Source organism: Cheilinus undulatus, linkage group 10 (assembly GCF_018320785.1).
Source record: "Cheilinus undulatus linkage group 10, ASM1832078v1, whole genome shotgun sequence".
In the NCBI taxonomy this organism is placed as follows: Eukaryota; Metazoa; Chordata; class Actinopteri; order Labriformes; family Labridae; genus Cheilinus; species Cheilinus undulatus.
Genome location: NC_054874.1, coordinates 50,633,017 through 50,653,084, shown reverse-complemented (window position 1 = coordinate 50,653,084; position 20,068 = coordinate 50,633,017). Strand labels below are relative to the sequence as shown.

The following is a 20,068-nucleotide window of genomic DNA, read 5'->3' as shown; positions in this document are numbered from 1 at the left end:
CTATGAAATAATAACGTATAACTGTGTAACATTACGACACATGAAGCAAATACTCGGAACTACTTTCCGAGTAAACCACTGGGCGGAGTGACACAGTGCGCCTGTCGCAGTGCCGTAGTTACTTGGTAGTTGGTAGCTTTAAAACATCTCTGTTCATCATGATCCATGATTATTTCATAGCGTGGTGAATGTGCAGGTCACAACTTGTCCATGAGAGCGTTTTGGAGCTGTTGGATTGTTTATTTGATGAGTTTGATGAGGGAAAGCAAAAAAATACCATCTGCTTCCATAGCATTAGCTGTGCAGCTGGTATATCGGTCCCCAGAGCTAAACAAACCTATTACTAAGACTATAGGAATTATGGGAATGGGCAAATTTTCCAAAATGTTGAAGTATCCTTTTAAGGGCTGAAATGAGTTCATTTGTTTTTCCTCAGACTTTATTAAATTGTGTGTTTTTAGGACTGAAGTTTTAGTTCTGATCTACATTTAAATGTCTGCATAAAATCCAGTGTAATATTTAATAAAATCCCTGATATAAAGAGATTACAGTAACTTGGATAAATTTAAATCCAGGGCATGTGAAGTAGTAGTGATCAGGCCTGCTAGTGTGTATTTGTCCAGATGTCCTGGGTGTTTTATTTTACCCAGAGCAGGTAAAAAGAAAGTGTGCAGTTTTACTCCCTCATGTCTCGCCCACAACCATATCTGATTGGCTAAACGTCACATTAGAAATAACTGTATTCATCTTTAGTCGTCAGTGATGAAGTAGTCATCAGGGCTGAACGATTTGGGGAAATAATCTAATTATGATTTTTTTTTTTTTTTTTTTTTTTTTTTTTTACCCAATATTGCGATTGCAATTTGATGTGCGATTATTTTTGAAGTTCTTCATTTCTAGTATTTTCCAACAAAAACAATCAATAATTCATTCTATACTACAGCCAACACAATATTAGATAAAACCAGGGCTGAACAATTTTGAAAAAATATGTAATTGTGATGATTTTGACTTATTTTGCAAATTGGATATGAATTGTTGTATTAAAGGAATGATCATTTTTATATAGTTCTCACATTTGATAAGAAAAACATCCAAAAGAAAAAATATTTTTTTTAATACACAATTTTCAAAATATGCCACTAGAATGATTGCAGGATATATAATGCATAATGTCCCTGCTGCAAAAAAAAAAAAAAAAAAAAAGTTTTAACTGGTATTTTGACACAAAGAAATATTGCACATTCTGCGGTTTGAAAATGGCAGCAGGTCATATTGTGATTTGATCTAATTTGCGATTAATTGCCCAGCCCTAGTAGTCATGGTGTTGTAGCTTTAACAGTAAAGTTACTGACACTAATAACTCATTCTTATCATAAATGAACCACTAATGATCAGTAGTATCAGCCCTGAAAAATCCTTATCTGTCCCCCTTTAGCCTGTGTTTTATTGTTGTTTCTGTGTGCTGTATAGATTTTAAAAAATCAAAGTTTTTTACAGTTTTTCTCTGTTTTTCTTCTGTTGTGTAAATAGGGATGTGCATGATGCTTATAAGAGCAATATGATGCAGATTGAATGAGGGAGGAAGAGGATGGATCAGGAGAGGTGTTTATAAGAAGATTAATAGTAAGCTCTTGTGGTTTTTCTCTCATGTATAACTGGAACATGGACGAGTGAGCCTCAGACACAGAGTCTGAGCATTAGAGCTGACGATGTAAATCCTTAGTCAGGGACACTCCTAGAGATGAAAAACATTTGACTGCTATTAATGGAAGCTGAGGCTCAGAAGTGTATAATCACCATGGTGTGCTGCGTGAAAGGCTTGTTTCGTAATGATCCGATCAAAGGAAGCTGCAGTGACAGCAATTATCTGAAATCATTACCTCGGGCGGCTGTCGTCATTTTGCAAGTTTTGATTAAAAACAAAAGAAAAAGGGGGTCGGGGGGGTCACTGAGACCATCAGAAACCATCCTGAGGGGATCACAAACACCCACGGCGTCATGTAAATCTGTCGTCAGCAGCGGCGGTAGAGACCCTCCACAGCCGGACAGATGACAGATGCACGTTTCCTGCAGTAAAGCGACTAAAAGCACTTTTATTGAGCCGACATTATATTGCTGTATTGATTTTCTTCTTTCCAGTCGGTTGAATGAGGCCTACAGGCCGTTAGACGGTTAGAATCTGCCTGCTCGCACTCCGAGCACCAGGTGTCATTTCACACCGCCATGCAAACACCTCTGCATGTTTATAATCAGTACTGCTGTAATAGGAATTAAACACACATTCTCAGCCTTTACCTAACTAATACAGAACAACAAGATAAAAACTGAGGATTTAGTGCTACTTTGACTATTAAAGCTGATGTTCTCCTCTGTCCTGCATCAGTCCTTTAGTGTCGACACGTTCAGCATCATTTCAGAGACTGAATGATATCAAGACTTTGTATCATTGCAGATAAATATTGATAGTGGTGTTGGTGTTTAAGAAGTTCCTGCAGAGAAATGCCATGTTTGTTTGCATGGTGTTTATTTTGATTGCAGCTCGCTCTGAGCTCAAGTGCCTTTTTAGTTATCACAGCCATCTCATTGAACTATAAAACATCGCTCTAATCTTCATTATGCAGTTTCTCTCCCTCTTTCTACAACACCAGCACATTTTTAAAGTGTGTTACAACCATAACTTCACACTCCGTCCTCCTCCTGACTCAGCCGTTGTTTGAATACGGCTCAGCTCTGTTGAATCTCTCACTTTTCGGTGTTAAAACGCCGCGTCATTTTGACCCACTGACAGTCTGTATATGAGTCGTCCCAGCTAAATCGGGGCTTACCTTCTTCTTTCTGACTGTAAATCTGAGTGGTGGGGAATGTCAGCAGCATTGCAGATCAGGAGTCTGCATCGCTGCAGCGTTTGCCTTTAATGTTGAAGGTTTTTCTTGACAAATATCATTTGCTGAACTGAGCTTCCTCTATTAGATCAGTATAGAAGCTGTAAAAAAGTCCACCCTGGTCTGCATCTCAGATATTCTCAGGCTCTCATAGTTTCTGGAAGTCTTTCACAGTCTGCATGTCCTCCATATTTGATGGTAGATCAGCTTTAGATGGACTTTTCTGCTGCAGAGATAACTAATTCAGGCTCATACCAGCTTCTCCCAAACTCCTTTACTTGGAGCCATTTTTCCTTGTGTCTTATAACTGATAAAATCCCATCAGCCTTCACCAAAACACCTTCATATTATTGATACAGCTTTATTTTTCAGCTGATATGTTCAAGTCTGATTTTGCCTCATGCACGCTCAGAAGAGCTTTGGCTCCCCTCCTGTTCATCTGTGGTGTCGTATCATTCTAATACTGGCAGGTAGGGATGCACCCACGACACTAGGGATGCACCCACGACGGTAGGGATGCACCCATGATGGTAGGGATGCACCCACGACGGTAGGGATGCACCCACGACGGTAGGGATGCACCCACGACGGTAGGGATGCACCCACGACAGTAGGGATGCACCCATGATGGTAGGGATGCACCCACGACGGTAGGGATGCACCCACGACGGTAGGGATGCACCCATGATGGTAGGGATGCACCCATGACGGTAGGGATGCACCCACGACGGTAGGGATGCACCCACGACGGTAGGGATGCACCCACGATGGTAGGGATGCACCCACGACAGTAGGGATGCACCAACGATGGTAGGGATGCACCCATGATGGTAGGGATGCACCCATGATGGTAGGGATGCACCCATGATGGTAGGGATGCACCCACGATGGTAGGGATGCACCCACGATGGTAGGGATGCACCCACGACAGTAGGGATGCACCCATGACAGTAGGGATGCACCCATGACAGTAGGGATGCACCCATGACAGTAGGGATGCACCCATGACGGTAGGGATGCACCCATGAACATCTGCACCAAGGCCAGATTTAGTCTCAAGAGAAACTCTGGGGGCCGGATTTTCAAATACACAAAAATTGAATTAACATCTGATCTGATTGAAATATTATTGCATTAGTTTTTATTTTCCTTTAAACTACATTTTTAGTCATTACCAGTGAGATCTATCCCTGTCATCTATAATGCAGCAGACCTGACAACAGGATCGGCTGGAACCCTGAAAATCCCAGAGAATGGACCCTCCCTAATTGTCATTTAGCACCAATATTAACCCATTTTTGACACTTTTAACCCATTTTTGATACTTTTTGCCTTTTTAAGCCTATTTTTGCATGATTTTAATCCCTTTTAAACCACTTTTCTTGCATGTTTTATCCCCTTTGTGCCACTCTTTTATCCATTTTTGCCACTTTCTAACCCCTTTTATTACATTTTTTCAACAATTTTTGCAACTTTAAAAGCATTTTTTCCCACTTTTAACCCATTGTTGATACTTTCTGTCCCTTTTTGCCTCATTAACCCAACTTTTGAAAGATTTCAACCCCCTTTTAACCACTTTTTCTGCATGTTTTATCCCCTTTATGACAGTCTATTATCAATTTGTGTTCCTTTTCTTCTATTTTTGCCACTTTTCAACCCCTTTTCTTTACTGTCTTGCACTATTTTTTTCATTTGTAACCAATATTTGTTACCTGTTGCCCCTTTTTCCTCCTTTACCATTTTGTGATGCATTTTAACCTCTTTTTACAACTTTTTTTCTGCCAATTTTTGCATCACTTCTGCCAGCTTTAACCATTTTTTAAATGTGGACTGATTTTGACAGTAGATTTCTGTAAAAACAGATCCAATGTTCAGTCACTCTAAAACTATTTTAATGTTAATTGTTTGTGGGATGGATTTAACAGCTGCAGACATTTAAAGCAAAAGGATACTCTTAAAATCTTCTTTTCCTCCTTTTCTGAATTTAATGATCTTTCGGGGGCCGGACAGGAAGCTTTGGGGGGCCTGATGTGGTCCTCGGGCCGCCAGTTGATGATCAGTGGGTTAGGGTATCAGAGTCTTTTTTATTAACTTTGATTTAAATGTCTACGCGGTCAATTACAGCTTACTTTGACTAACCTAAAAAGCATCTACCATGTATGGCAGACTAAATAAATCTCATTTTTATTGTTTTATGTTTTAAAATAAAAAACTGTCACAGTAAGACTGAAAGGAGATTTAGAACAACAGACCTTATCAGAAACAGTCTGTATATGTTGATGCCAAAATAAGTTTGGAAATATTGGTGAGTCAGACGTCAGTAGAAGTCCAGTCATGTTAGCTCCCAGCTGTGGCTCTGGTCACTGTCAGTGTGACGGTTTAGAGAGAACTCATCAAAGAAAACATCTCAAAGAGGAGTTTCACAGTTTTTGCTGCATATTCCAAAGTTTTAGATATTTCTGTGCCGTCTTATATTTAGTTTGCTCTAAGCTCTGTTCTGTGGCCTGCTCTTATTCACGCCGTGTTTCACCGCTAGAGATCCGGGCGTTCAGAGACGCGGTAGGTTGTTGTTTTAGCATCATTTTGTCCCCATGCTCCTGCCGTAGTCTGACATGTGGACTGAATATGTTGTTCTGGATTTAAACCGTGTTGTTATGATGCCTGATCTTTACTACACACCCGCCTGCTGTTCATCTGCCATCCACTCCCATAATCCCCTTCTGCTGCTGCAGAGGATCAGCGAGTGTGTGTGTGGATCCGAGGTTAGACGGCACATCCTGCCAGCAGAAGGTCACGTCCCTTGAACCGGTCATTCCTGCCGCCGTGCCTCTGAGCAAGCCTGTCGGCACGACAACAGGAAGGAGACAAAAGTGCTGAAACCGGCGGTGAAACCATTAAATCCAGTGAGTCAGCCCGGAGACATCCACAGTTTCCTGTCTGACAGCGTAACGGCTCTGGTGACGCGTCTGAGGCTCGCAGCAAAGTCACGTTCTTGCTTTCAGTCCTGATCATCTGATCAGACTGTTGGTTTAAGGAACATTCACAGAGGATGACAACACCTGAGGCCTGCCCCAGCCACAGGTGTGTTACAGGTGTTTATTATACCTGAGTTCATATGACCATCACTGTTTGCACAGTGATGTAATGTTGGATCATCTGATTCACTGCAGTGGTGTCTACCTCTGGTCACTTTTCCTATCTTTATGAGGACACGCCGTTGAACCACGCCACGTTTATAGTAAAGTAACAGATAAGGAGGAGGCTGCGCTTGACTTTATTTCACTGGTCAGGGCCCTAAAACTGACTTAGCACATGGTAATCCATTACTTTAGGGTTTGGTATTTTATCTTAAAGCTGCTGTGAAACACGAGCGCACTGTCACACCTTTTTAATCTCATAAGGGCGGCGTGCAAAGACACCATGACCCAGAGCGCCATCAGGAAGAAACTTTTTTATGCTGTTGCTGATAATGCTGCACAATTAATCTCATCGCAGCTGCAATTATGATATCAGGGCATGCAATTACATGACAGCATAGAAGGCTGCAGTTCTGTCTGCATACAGGAGTAAATGTCTGCAGAAAGGCCGTTAGGTTTACAACAGTGCTGCTCTTAGACTGTGTAGGAGTAAAAGGATGCTCTTTTATTTTGAAAGCAGTCCTGTAAAAACTCCAGCTTCAGGCATTTTTTATGCCTCTTAATATTTGCATGTTTTAGTTGAGGAATCACGATTGTCTGCATTTTCCTTGATATCCAAGCAAGTAGACTTTCAGCACTTCCTTTCAACGCTAAGCATCCTCAGTAGGGCTGAACGATTTTGGAAAATAATCTAATTGTGATATTTTTTCCCAATATTGCGATTGTGATTTGATATGCGATTATTTCTGAAGTTCCTCATCTTATGTATTTTCAGTTTTAGTCTAAATTAGGGCTTAAGTATTTTGAAAAAACTATGTAATCGTGATGATTTTGACTCATATTGTGAATTGGATATGAATTGTTGCATCGAAGGGAATGATGATTTTTTTTTACGTCATTCCCATATATAATAAGAAAAACGTACAAAAATTAAGCATGACATGTAATGCATAATATCTCTGCTGCAAAAAAAAAAAAAAAAAAAAAAAAGTTTTGGAGCGTTATTTCGACACAGATTTAAGGTTAAAAAAATATTGCAACTTCTGCGATTTGAAAATTGCAGCAGGCCATATTGCGATTTAATCTCATTTTCGATGAATTGCCCAGCCCTAATCCTCAGCGGCTCCTTTTTTTGTTACTGTGCTTAAATCGCTCATGGTTAAAAATAATAATAATAAAATATCAGCTTTTGGAACAGCGCTGCGCTCGTCAGTGTCACTTCCTCTTCACCTGTCAAGCAAAGTCAAGAAGGAGGCAGTGGTAGGGAAACGGATCTGACTCTTTAAAGAGTAGTTTTCAGGTCAGCAGCTGCAGACCGTGTCAGGACAAGAGTCCTTTCTGCATATGTGGACAGGTCAAATATGTGGTCAGTTTAACTCTGATTTTAACCCTGAAACCTGCCGACAATCCCAGGATTGTAATTGTTAAAGTTTATTTGCTTATTCTTCGAGTATTTAAATAAAAGTTTAGGTTTTTGGATCCTGTGTCTGCTTGTCTTCTGACATTTAACATCAGGGAATAAGGCTCTTTTGGAAGTGATGTGAAAAACCTAAGCATAGACACTTCAGTTACTGATGTGGAAATGTCGGTTGTCAAACTGGCTCAACACATTAGAGCCAATATGACATTTTTCTAAATGTAATAACTTTGATTTCAGATGTGAAACCTAGTTGTTAAATGGGAAATACATGGCAGTGGTGATTCTGTGCATGAAGGAGACTACAGGACGAAGGTTGAGTCTGTTAGAATTAGAGATCTTTGGATTTATGTGGTTTCAGTTTGCTCTGAGATTCTTGTCAAAAGGATGAAGACTAAATAACAAAAAGAAAGAGCGCCATCTTCACTGTGAGGGTCAGTAAAGTGTAGAGAAGCTCAGACGTAGAGAGCGTTTTTCCTTTTCCTCTCCTTCAGCAGTGGAACAGCTGAGCGTTTGCAGCAGTATTTATATCTGCTGGATTTGTCTCGTGGGTTTTTGTAGCCCTGGGTGCAGACTGGAGGTACACGCTGTCAGACAGGATGGATTCAGCTTCTTTAAACGCTGATGGTCTCCAGGTGTCTACCTTGAATCCAAACCAAAAAAAAAAAACATAAATCTGTGAGGTTTTAGCCCCATCTTCTAGCATGCTCATTAGAAACTGAAGACTATATTTGACATGCTACTTTGGACTTAGATTACCCATAAACCCATGCTGCACAGACACATTCAGACTTCTGTGAGAGCTCTTGCTGGTATCATACCATACCTGAGTGTTAACCTAGACCTGGGTATCAGCTCGGAGATGCCATCTCCTCCCTGAACTTCAGTGGTTTATAAACATGGCGGCCTGCCCCGGCGCTGAGAAAAGAGAGCGCTTCCTCCCTAAAATAGTTGCTTTAGCTGCCTGGAAGTGGTTCGGTTTTGCATCTTCCTACCTCATGCAATCCTCTGTCTGCTGTCAAGTTTGTCTTAAATGTGAGGCAACTAAAAGGAGCAGCGGCGGCACGTCTAATTTATTCTAGCATCTGTAACAGAAGCGCACAGCCGCTGAGTGGGAGAGGTGGGCGGCGACGGAGCGGCACAAGACAGCAGCACAAAAACACCTGCTAAAGACGGGCTAACCTTAGCCGTGCCATAATGATTGATTCTGAACAGTGTAGTAGAAATCAGGGATGTCACAACGATAGACTCAAAGGAGAAATAAGATCGATACAGCAGCAACAATGGAAACCCAATGTTGGATAATTTTGTTATTTCTTATTATCAGAATCTGCTAGAAAACTATCTAAATAACACTGAAACTGTGTTTAACAACGTTTCACTGGTTTCTGGACTTCTACTCTCTTCCCTCTCCTCACGTCCTTCTTCTAAAAAGAATCATGGGTAGTGGTTGGTTATTTTGTATGACTGAGAATTAGGGCAACACAAAGAGAAAAAAAAAATATATATATATTTGGCATTACGAGAATAAAGCTGTAATATTACGAGAATAAAGTCAGAATATTACAAGAAAAAAACTCGTAATATTATGAAGATAAAGTTGTAATATTACGAGAATACAATATAACAAGAAAGAGAATCTGCCGCGGTCCCGCCTCCATTAAAATGAGCAATGTTGAGCATGTTGTGAAACTTTACTTTAGTATCGGTTTCACAAATAAGGAAATATTTCACCTTCTGCCACATCAGCATCAAATTATTATCAGAATCAGGACAATACTCTGTCGTAGCTCCATGGCACCGCAGCAGACTGTCTTTCTTGTAATATTTTACTCTCATAATATTTTGCAGTTTTTTTTCAAAATATCAAACAAAATGTATTTTAATTCTTTTATTTCTCTCTTATTCGTGTGGCCCTAATACTCTGTCGTAATTTTGTGAGTTAAAGTCGTCTGTAACTTTCTGAAGGAATGGCTGGATGGCGCTCGCCGTTGTTACACGACGTAAAATAAATATTTAAGGCTTTATCTGTTTGAAGCACAGGGAACGATTTTTAACGCTAAGGTCTAAAACAGGTTTGGATTATTTCTCACATTACTGGCAGGGAGGGAAAGAGAGCACATATGTGCTGTAGAAGGAGAGGAAAAACAAAACGTCACTTGCTCATCTGTCCTGAAGTACCTAGGAGAAGTGGAAGCACGATAAATCGCGTCCATTGCACCTGTAATAAACGTTTGGTGTTTTTAGAGCATGAAGGTAGACGTGCATGCTGGCAAGTGCTTGGTCTGACCTGCTCCTTGGATAATGTGGTTTTAAAACACTTTATACTGCAGGAACATTTTGGGAAGTTTAACAATTTGTGAAAATGATTAATGTCCAATCATAGTGTGCGTAGTATGTTAGCAATGAAATGCTACACGGAGTCCCTGTGGTTGTAACAGGGAGGATAAATGAGCCTTTACATGTGCAATCTCAGCAGCACTAACTCGTCATATAAACTTTCTAAGGTGGTATAAATGTAGCGACTCTCAGGACAATCGGTGCCGACACAGGCAGTGTCAGGAGGCAGAGAGGCTCTGGCAACAGTCGGCTGCTCCGTCTGAATAGGGAGGGTTTGTGTGGCCGTGTGCATGCGCTAATCTGGATCAAACAATAGCGGTGAATAGAGTCATTAGAGTAATCCCCTTTGTGCCTCAGGGCGGAGCGACCACACACGCTCAGACAAACACAGACCGGACCGTCCGGAGAGCTCACCTCCACCGCCGACATCCTGAGATCTGACGACTTCAAAGCGCCTTTTGATTCCTGCATGTGCGTGTAATCCAGGTCAGCTCCGGTTTGTGTGTGAACAGGAAGTGCTGGACATTCAGGTTACTGTAGTTTATGTAGGAAACACACCTGCTGACACACTCTCTGGTAAATAAAGACACACACCTGCGAGGCCAGACAGGAACTTTGAGAACTGGTTTCCAGTTTGGCTGGGTGCCTGCGGCGCTCCTCGCTGCCAGCTTTCAGAGAATAGTTGTCATATTTTAATGGTTTCTAATTGGTCTGATCATTTTCTTGCATAATTACCAAACACATCACTGCAATTAAAACCCAAGCCAGGGATTATTCCACTCTTCATGTTTCACAGACAACTTTATTTGGTTTCAGTCACACAAACACATGCTTCTTATGAAAGCGAGGAGAGAGGATTCACTAATTAGAGGAGTAAACATCAGCAGGCCGGAGTGATCATGTGAAATAAATGTGGCTTTATGATTTCATGCTTTAGATTCACAAAGACGAGGACCAAATATTCTTCATGCAGAGAAAACACTCTTAAATCTGGAGACGGAGTTACGGAACTAAAGAAGACTTTTCGGACTGAAGTCTGACATGAAGCTGGGAGGAAGTTTGGTGTATTTGAAGGTTATAAATAATCTTAATGACTGCCTTCAGGTGATCAGATGTTCTAGTTTATTGGCTCACAGCTTTCATATGGCAATGAACATCCAAAAAAACACACAGATCTGTTTCTTAGTCACTCTGTTCTCAAGTCTTAGTGAGAAGGAAGGTCTCTTCCTTCTAAAATTGGAAAAGTTTTCAAAGGAATCAAAGAAGTTCACAGGATAAGATCAGTTTCATGCCGACTCACTCCAAAGAAGCCCAGCGTGAGTCTAACTGAAGGTCTGTCACATATTTACCATGGACAGGTCCTCTGTTGTCCTGAAGTGAAGCCAAAATATCCCCATGACTAGAGCTGACAGATGTTAATGCTGATGTATTCAGAAACATGAACATTATAGTGAAGATGGAGGGTCATCGGTGCCTTTAACCCTTTATGGCCTGCCATACAACAAGCATATCTCCGTCACAGCTGTACCCCTAAAAACTGTGAGTGTAAAGAAGTTGCACAAGTTAAAAAATTATTTAGAGTATGTTCATAACTTCATCTTTGAATACACTCATCTTTATGAACTGTGGCAAAAATGAAAAATAAAATTAAATTGTCCTCAATTTGCAAAAAGACATCATCTTTTTAAAAAACAAACTATTTACAGCAGTGAGGTCGAGTCTCTTAGTGTGCCAGATATTTTAGAGCATGCATGTGTTTGCAGAGGTCCATGCTGAAACAATAATTAGTGCGACTCATGACCTGCAAGAAAACAACACAATTATAGCCCAGATTATACTGTATTATATTATTATTAGATGTGTGTGCTCTATACTACATTTCTGCCAAAGAAGGAAGGATATTTCTAGAAGGAAGCAGAACTCTGGAACACACTGACTGTGTGATATGTTAGTGTTACTCCTCTGCTTTTATATGCAAAAAGAATTATTGCTCTATTTGGTTACAGTTCTACCCGTGGTTAAAAATAGATATGCAAATGGGTAGGTTTTAAAGGGTTAACATGCGTTTGCATCTGTTTAGGGAATTTAAACTCCAGACTGTCCTTATTTAGGGCAGTGGTTCTCAATCTTGGGGTCGGGACCCCCTAGGGGGTCGCGAGACACTGAGAGGGGGTCTCCAGATTTCTTTGAAAAACTAATAATTTGTTTTAAATTCCACTGTTGCCACTTTACACCAGTTTTAACCCTTTTTCATCATTTTTTCCATCAATTTTAACACTTTTTTTCCATTTAACACCCATTTTTGTTTTAAACTCTTTCCACCACTTTTTTCCTGCCTGTTTTTGCCACTTCTAAACCAATTCTTGCCCCTTAGGCTTAATGTTGCCTCTGTTGACCCATTATTGCCACTATCACCCTTTTTTTTTTTTTTTTTTACCAATTTCTACATACAATTTGTCCCACTTTAACCACATTTCACTAGCCGATTTAAATTTTTGCCAGTTTAAATAATTTCTGCCAATTTCTACCTATTTTTTCCTTCTCAGCTGACACTTTTTTTTGCCAGTTTATATCAATTTTTCATCCTATTTCGCCAACTTTCCACCCATTTTTGCCAATTTAAAGCCATTTCTGCTACTTTTAAAATCCAATTTCACTACTTTTTCCAACATTTGCTGCCATTATTAACCCATTTTAGCCATTTTTAATCCATTTTACTTCTTTTTTTAAGTTAAGGGATTTACATTTCTAAGAAGGCTATTTACTACACAAAGAATTAAAAAAAGATATTTGTTTCTTTGATAAGAGTGATTAATTTTTCAGATTAACTATAAAATATGGATGTCACAGTTTAACTTTATAATAGACCATGATTTTTGTTGACCTCCATGGGCCCCCCGTTTGGCTGGGAGCCAGAAAGCTCTCCCATTACTCCCCTAATGGGAAGCCTTGTCTGCACACGCCTATTCCTAATTGTGCAAGGCTATCTTCAACCACCTTCAGGTACAGCCCCCGGTCTCTGGCATCTCTATTTTGGGGGTCGTGGGATGAAAAGGTTGAGAACCCCTGACTTAGAGCATGCATCCCCGACATCAGGGGACGGCCTTTAGTGATTCCCTTTGATGAAGGTATCCCAGCATGCTTTGTGCAGCGAAGAGGCTAGCACCTCTTTAACAGCTTTTCACCCTTCTTTTCTCATAAACATGCTGTTAATATCTAAATTAATTCTAAAAGTGACCACTCCTGTTCCTGGCTGAGAATAAAATACTCCCTGAAGGCCAGACTGAGTTATTCTGTCAGTGCATGGTCAACCAAACCTTTGAGGATGAAAGCTTCCCAGACCGCCTCAGTATGCGGTCTGAGCTGATCAATATAAATGTGCCCCCCCCCAGCACCGAGCTTTGGTCCCTGGACTCTGAATGGTCAACCCAGGTGTAAATCTGGGTTTAGGTGAACCAGGTAAGAGACTCCTAGAATGCTGTTGTCCACAGAGGAGGTGTAGAGCAGATATTCACATGGATCGTTTTAACTCTATCACCACTCTCCTCCTGAATTCTGAAAGTCGAGTTTAGACTCTGCTAGAAACCAAATTTACCGACCCAGCCATCAGTCGTGATGTTAAATCTGAAAATTAAATCCAAACCTCTTTTTTGCCTTAAATAGCAAAGAGAAAATTCAAGCAGGGACATAAATCCTCCCACTGAGGTGAATCACGCTTTGATGTGAGAATGAAAATCTGAACCTTATCTCCATTTTAGAGAATTTTGTTTCAGGTTTTTACTTCAAAGAATTTCTCTGATTTGTAAAATTTTGATGGAAATCAGAAAACTGATTTGTCAGATAAATATTTTATGAGACTTTGTTCATGTTGATCTGACTTTCTCTACCTTTAAAACACTTTTCTTACTTCAAAGAAGGCTCGGTGTGTCATAATGAGTACCGGTCTGAAGTTTTCTCTTTCAAGTTCATTTTCTCCGGTTTTTAACTCTGAAGATCTGAGAGACAAAATTCAGACGCGTCTTTTGATGTTTGGCCCCATTGAAGTCGCATCTTTACGTCACGTATTGTCATGTATTCTAGTCTAAGGGAAGGTTAGGGGCGGGGCTAACGACTGGTGACCAGTGGGCTGGTTGTTATGGAGATGAGGGTCTACACTCAGCAGCAGGCAGTGGAGAGGTCCAGTTCAGCAGGGAGCACTGAGGAGAGGAACGCTGGGATCACTGATGTGGATTTATGCAGAGAAGCTGGAGACATGAGCAGGTCAGTAGTCTGGTTTCTTTAGTCTGAGTCAAGTCCTGGTTTACCCTCAGGTCTGGATCTAAAAGAGGCTCACAGAACCAGCGTGACACCAACAATTGATCCGTTTTGGTCTAAGTTTTGACTTATTGAGTCACTGAATTCAAGAGGAACTCAGTGGAATATGCAGATTTTTTCCCCCACTCAGAAAGTCTGTGCACAGTATCCTGGTTCTACAAGTCTTTAAAGACTCTGAAAACCACCTCTTGTTTCATGGCGAACAAAAATGGGCGTGACTGTAAATGTATTTCTGGTCTTTTTTTTGCCTTTATTTCAGAATCTTGTGGCGATGTAGTTTGGCTTACTCTTGGAAAAGGCTCTTGTTGTTGCAGCTGGACTTCACACAGCTTCTCCGGAGGTTTCTCCAGTTGTGGGCCAGGGTTTGAATTAAAATAGGCATTCAACCAAGTCCACGTTGTTTTGGATCAAGCTTTGAACTCCTATGACCTAGATAACTTCCTGACACAGTTGGAGAGTCCAGATCAGCCTAAATAATCAACCACAAATGTAAAAACCAATGTTATAGTTTCGCCTGTGGCTCCTTTCTTACACGTCTCTCCCATCCCTGTTTCCGACTCTCCACTGTCCTCCTCTTTAGAAATAAAAGCATCAAAAGACCAAAAGTACGTGTAAGTCTTGTCTGTGTTCACCATGAAACAGGAGGATTTTCCCCAGAGCCTTAAACTTTTAGAGCCGTGAATAAAGCACCAAACTTTGGAATGAGTTTCATTGTTCTTCCTGATTAAAGGGGGTTTCTCTGATCCAAAACAAAGTCATTTTGCAGGTCGAGGAAAACTAAAAAACCTTTTCTGCACATTAGCAAAACTCACAGCGTAACGGCTTTTGCACACCGAGTCCATTTACTTCATCTGAATTTTTCACACGTTGAAAAAGAAAATCGATCTCATGTTCTGATCATGTTTGCACACTCACGCTGAAGTTTTCGTCCGTCGTATTTTTTCCTTGAACAGGTTCAACTTTATGTGAAATTTCACATTAGTCCAAGTCATTTAAACGGGTGATGATGATTCAAATCAGCGCTCGCTGCTTCCTCCTCCTTGCTCACCCCCACCCAACCCCTCCTCTCTCTCTCACATCCAAACCTCCCTGCAGACACCGTAGTTTGACGTGTATTTTGTGGATATCAGTCATGGAGATATAACAGATAAAGGCAGAAGTTTGTAGCCTACTCACAGCTCATAGCAGAGGAAGAATTATAACGTTGCTCTCCATTTCTCCAGCTTGTCTTGGCGTTATGACACATGAGCGTGTGCTGAATGACGCTCTCTGTCAGGATGGATCAGCGGGATTTTAAAGGCGTGACAGAGACGCAGGCTTGCACAAAACTATTTCCCACATTCTACGAATGTTCGCAGTGAAAGCAAATAAAAACGCATCAGACTCAGTGTGCAAGGTCCGAATAAACGGATCAGAAAATAACAGACCCAGTGTGTATAGAGCGTTAGGCTGGGCTGTCTTCCCTATTAAAGGAAGTTGCTGTGTCTTAACCTTCCATGGTACAAGCCTCTGACTAACACATAATAATTATTAATTCACTGTAAAATGATAAAATTGACGGGGTGAACCTCATCCCTGCATGTTATTTATAATTTCCTCCGAGTTGTTTCAAATATTTTAATCCACACCGCTAAGACTCATGGCTCTACCAGTGTTTAAAAACCTACTTCCTGTCTGATGGCGAAAAAATGCCATGACCGTGGCGCTTAGTTTTCCTGGTCAAATTACAGTTGTAGGAAATTATTCACTTTTTAAAGGCCGGACATTTTTACCTCCCCACAAACATGATAGAAGGATTTTATTTTTATGAATTAGTGGGAATTTCAAATGTTTGTGATGATCACATGAAAACCTGCAGATGTTATGTTTATTAATTAATACACATATATTTACAGGACTTCAGCCCTGCTGTAAGCTGCTTTGTTAGGCTGTGTATGCACCAACCATGTTTAAAACCGTTCCTTATAAAATGGACCGCCTGTATCCAGACTTTATCAGCTGTGCTGCATTTTCTGGTGTCATTAGAAGCTTCTTCCTTCTTTATCTCCCTGTTCTGTGGTCATATTGAGCTTGTGGGCCTCTTTGTGGCTAGGACAGCTGTGAAGCTCATAAATTTGGGTGATGGTGTGAGTGTCATGTGGGGAAAGGTGCCACCGGCTGGATCAGAACACAGTCTTCCTGCTGCCAGGCTAACAGCCTGTGTGCATGAAGCACGAGGACATAACCAGCCGCTGCAGGCGCCCTGGTTCCTGTTTTTATATGTATTCTTGGTTCTGCACAAACACCAGGACACGTATCTGTGTAACACGCTCGGGTTAGTGTTGGGATGTGTTGTTAATGAGGTGCTAATGGGTCCTGATGCTAGACTAGTTAAAAGCATTGGCCTGGAGCCTAAAATCAAGCCAAACAGCAGTTTAAACTTGTTAGTTTGACTTCTTTGGTTTGATTAGACAGTAGAAGGCCTGTGCTGTGATCCAGCTGCTGTTTAAAGCCGTGTGCATGCGTGTGAAACATTTTGAGTCTCAGTGTAATGTTTAGAGTCGTGTTAACACGGCGGTGCTAAAATCAACAATAGTTTCAACAGAGAAAATGTGAGACAATGAGGGTTTTTCTTCATAAATGATTCAAATCCATGACACGTTAAGGTGGTATTAAAGGATTGACATGGTTTTCTAGGCGGCCCAAAGCCTTGATGTGACATTTACAGCTTTAACGCCCTCTGCAGCTCTGCAGCTCGTCTCTAATGTAATGTAATGTACAGTGGTTAAACTGTGGTGCAGGTGGGACATTAACACGGAGACTCACTCTGAATTTCAATGGTGGCACACTCGCTGGGTGGTAACACAACAATTCAGCTGCTTTGTAGCCCACAGACGAGCGCTGTTGTCTGCACACGCCCCGTCTCTCTCTCTCCCTATGTCTTCTATTGTCAGTCTTTGTCTCTCGCCCAGCTCCAGGAGTCAGACCATCAAACAGAGACTGGCCCGCTCCTTACACATGGAAATGTTACTGTCCTTATAAAGCCCAGCAGTGGCTTTGTTTCCCAGCCGCTCGTTGGCTTCCTCTGCCCTCACACACAGAGCGGCCGGTTGGTGAGAAAGTTAAAGACTGTGGGAAACAGGACGAGCCGGACGATCTCTAGCGAGCCCGGCACCATCCCAGAGGAGACGACGCACACACAAACACGGCAGTCCACACGGCATGAGAACAAACATGTTAACATTGTGTCAGCTGTGAGGTCAGGCAGATAAAATCAACTAGAAGCTCCACTTCTTTTTCCACATTTTCTCAGGCTTTTGGCCCCTTCCCAACCTTCTCTGATTCCACATGTTACCGTTTACATCACAGGCCTCATAATTCACATGTCACTTGTCATTTTGGAGCTTACAGCGCTGAATGAAGGCAGTTGGTGTTCAGTTACAGCTGCAGGCTGTGGGCTTCAGTGCTGCACAGTTTTCAGACGCTTGGAGTGGATTTAACTGGAGATGTGAAAAGATGGATCACATTTTTTACAAACCATAGTTTAGAGGTGCAACAGCGCTGTGACCCTTAGTTCCAAAAACTTAAAAGTGTCCAGTTGCTTTCTGCAGATAGAACCAGAGTTTATTCAGATAGAGGTAAAAGGATTGTTTAGACCGGTGAAGAGCTGTTTGTAGAGGGTTAAAAATGAGTAAAACTTGACAAAAATCAACGCGCAGAGCTTGCATACATCCATCTACAGTGCCTATCAACAGTATTCACTCCTTTGTGATGCCTGGGGTGTTCCTTTGTCTTCATGGTGTAATGGTAGCCAGAACTACTGATGAACCTGGAGCTTCCAGACTCAGGTGTCTTTATCTTACCACCGCTCAGCTGATCCTCATTTCTCTAACTGTGAGACTAACACCATCTGTCTGGACCTCTGCTGGATTAGAGGAGAATATTTATAAATTTTACCTTACATATTTTTATTTAATTTACATTATTTTGTGTTTTCACATTGACATTAAAAAAGATTTTAGATTTGTTTTTTCATTTTTGTCAAAAAAGCCAAATTCTACCAACCATGATGGATTTTTAAAAAATCAATAAAAGGATAAAACATCCAAGAGGCTGGAAACTTTTCATAGCCAGCCTATAAACCGACTCATTATCTCCTCATGAAAGCCTCCTTTCTTTCCTCATCAGCTGAATTTCCTGGTTTACTTTGACCTGCAGGCAAAACATGAGGTCAGTTAAACAAACCCAGCCGTGAAGACAAACAGAGGTGCAAAGTTTCACCATAACACCCACGGAAATACATTTATTATTAACCAGAGGGAATTTTATCTGGGAGAAATAAGTTATTTTGAGGATTTACTATGAATATACACAGAAAAGCCCCCGTATTTAACCAACCAGTGTCTCATTTATACATTTCACCACTATAAGCCCATTTATTTCTCTTTTTAACCACTTTAAAGGCCCTTTTTCACCACTGTTACTTCTTACTTCCCTTGTTTTCTTTTGTTTTTTTTTTTAACCAACTTTTGGCACTTCTGACCAATTTTTGCCCATTTTTAACCACTTGTCATCATCGTATTCTACCCTTTTTACCCCTCTTTGCCTCTTTTATCCTCTTTTTGCAACCTTTAACCCATTTTTCCTTCTTTTGACCAATATTTGCCAGTTTAAATCCAATGTTTGGCACTTCTTGACCGGTTTGCACTAATTTTCACCAATTTTTCCACCAATTTCCATCACTTATTACCCAGTTTGTGGCCCTTCTAACAGATTTTGACTCCTTTAAACTCATTTTTCCCACTTTTGACCCCTTTTACCACTCCATAACTTCTTTTTACCACATTTATGCCCATTTCTACAATTTTTACCCATTTTACCAACTTTAAATACTAACACATTTTCACCACTTTCCCTGCCCACTCTCCGTCCATTGTTGCCCCTTTACACCCATTTTTTTCACTTTAAAGATTTTTGATATTTAATGGCCCATTTGATGCATTATTAAACTCATTATTACCACTTTTTTTTGCCCATTTCTGCCATTTTACACCCACTGTCTCCACCTTAAAACCATCATTGCCACTCTCTGACCCTTTTGAACCCACTGTTTAACCCTTTTCACCACATTTTCATCCATTTTTGCAACATTTAACCAGTTTTTTCCAGGTTATGACCAGTGCTCCACTCTTTAACCCCTCTTCACCGTCCTTTTTCTACCCATTTGCCTCTTTCAACCAGTTTTTGCCGCTGTAAACCATTTTGGCCACAGAAAGCTCTCCCCTTCATCCCCCTTACGGTGGCCTTGGTCACCACTGAGAAAAAGGAGTGAAATAAAAGCATGCGTGTCCTCACAGGGCTCCCGTAGTTTAACAGATGTAGTCATACGTGTCTAACATGGTTAAATCAGGAGTATCCCTGCAGAAACGCTGGATTTCTCATTTATTTGCAGCAGACTGTGCCGTGTTGGGTGTTACATTAGCAGACTGGACGTCAGCCAGTCACCACCGTTGTTTCAGCTCTGTTTCCACGGCGACGTGTGAAATGCCGCCAGGTCAGAGGTCAGAGGTCAGAGCTATTTGGAGTATTTGGCAGCTCTGGATGAAAAATGTGAGAAAAAAACACACACTTTACACTGTAACACACACAATGAGGCATTCACATGCACGCTGCTAACACACCCCCTCCCCCACACACACACACACACACACACACACTCACACACATTTGTATGGAGGTAATTAAGTGTGTGTGTCACAGCGGGGAGCAGTAATGTCAAACATTTGTTGCTTTCAGCCTCACAGCTGTCAGGGTTTCTGCTGTTTGGGGCTTTTTTCAGCCATGTTGGAGAACAGTTTTAACCTCAGTATCGCCATCACTCCTTCATTTTATTAAATCATCATCAGCATTAAAATATCAGCTGTTCTCTTCAGTTTGAATCTCTGCACTGATATCAGCGGCTCATAGTGGGCATGTTTCACAGTGACTCATATAGT

The 20,068-nt window shown here is 41.1% G+C and overlaps 1 protein-coding gene across 2 annotated transcripts in view; it reads left to right on the top strand.

The window, feature by feature from the left end:
- Nucleotides 1–20,068, top strand: part of LOC121516554 (protocadherin-1-like) — a 424,991-nt gene that overhangs the window by 6,223 nt on the left and 398,700 nt on the right. The window contains exon 1 of one of the 2 annotated variants that reach the window (XM_041797896.1): nt 13,962–14,039. The exons of the other annotated variant lie outside the window; for it this stretch is intronic. Within the exon in view, the coding sequence (XP_041653830.1) occupies nt 14,032–14,039 (8 nt within the window). The 5' untranslated portion in view covers nt 13,962–14,031. Of the gene's footprint in view, nt 1–13,961; nt 14,040–20,068 lie in introns of those variants that run through there. 2 annotated transcript variants of the gene reach the window in all.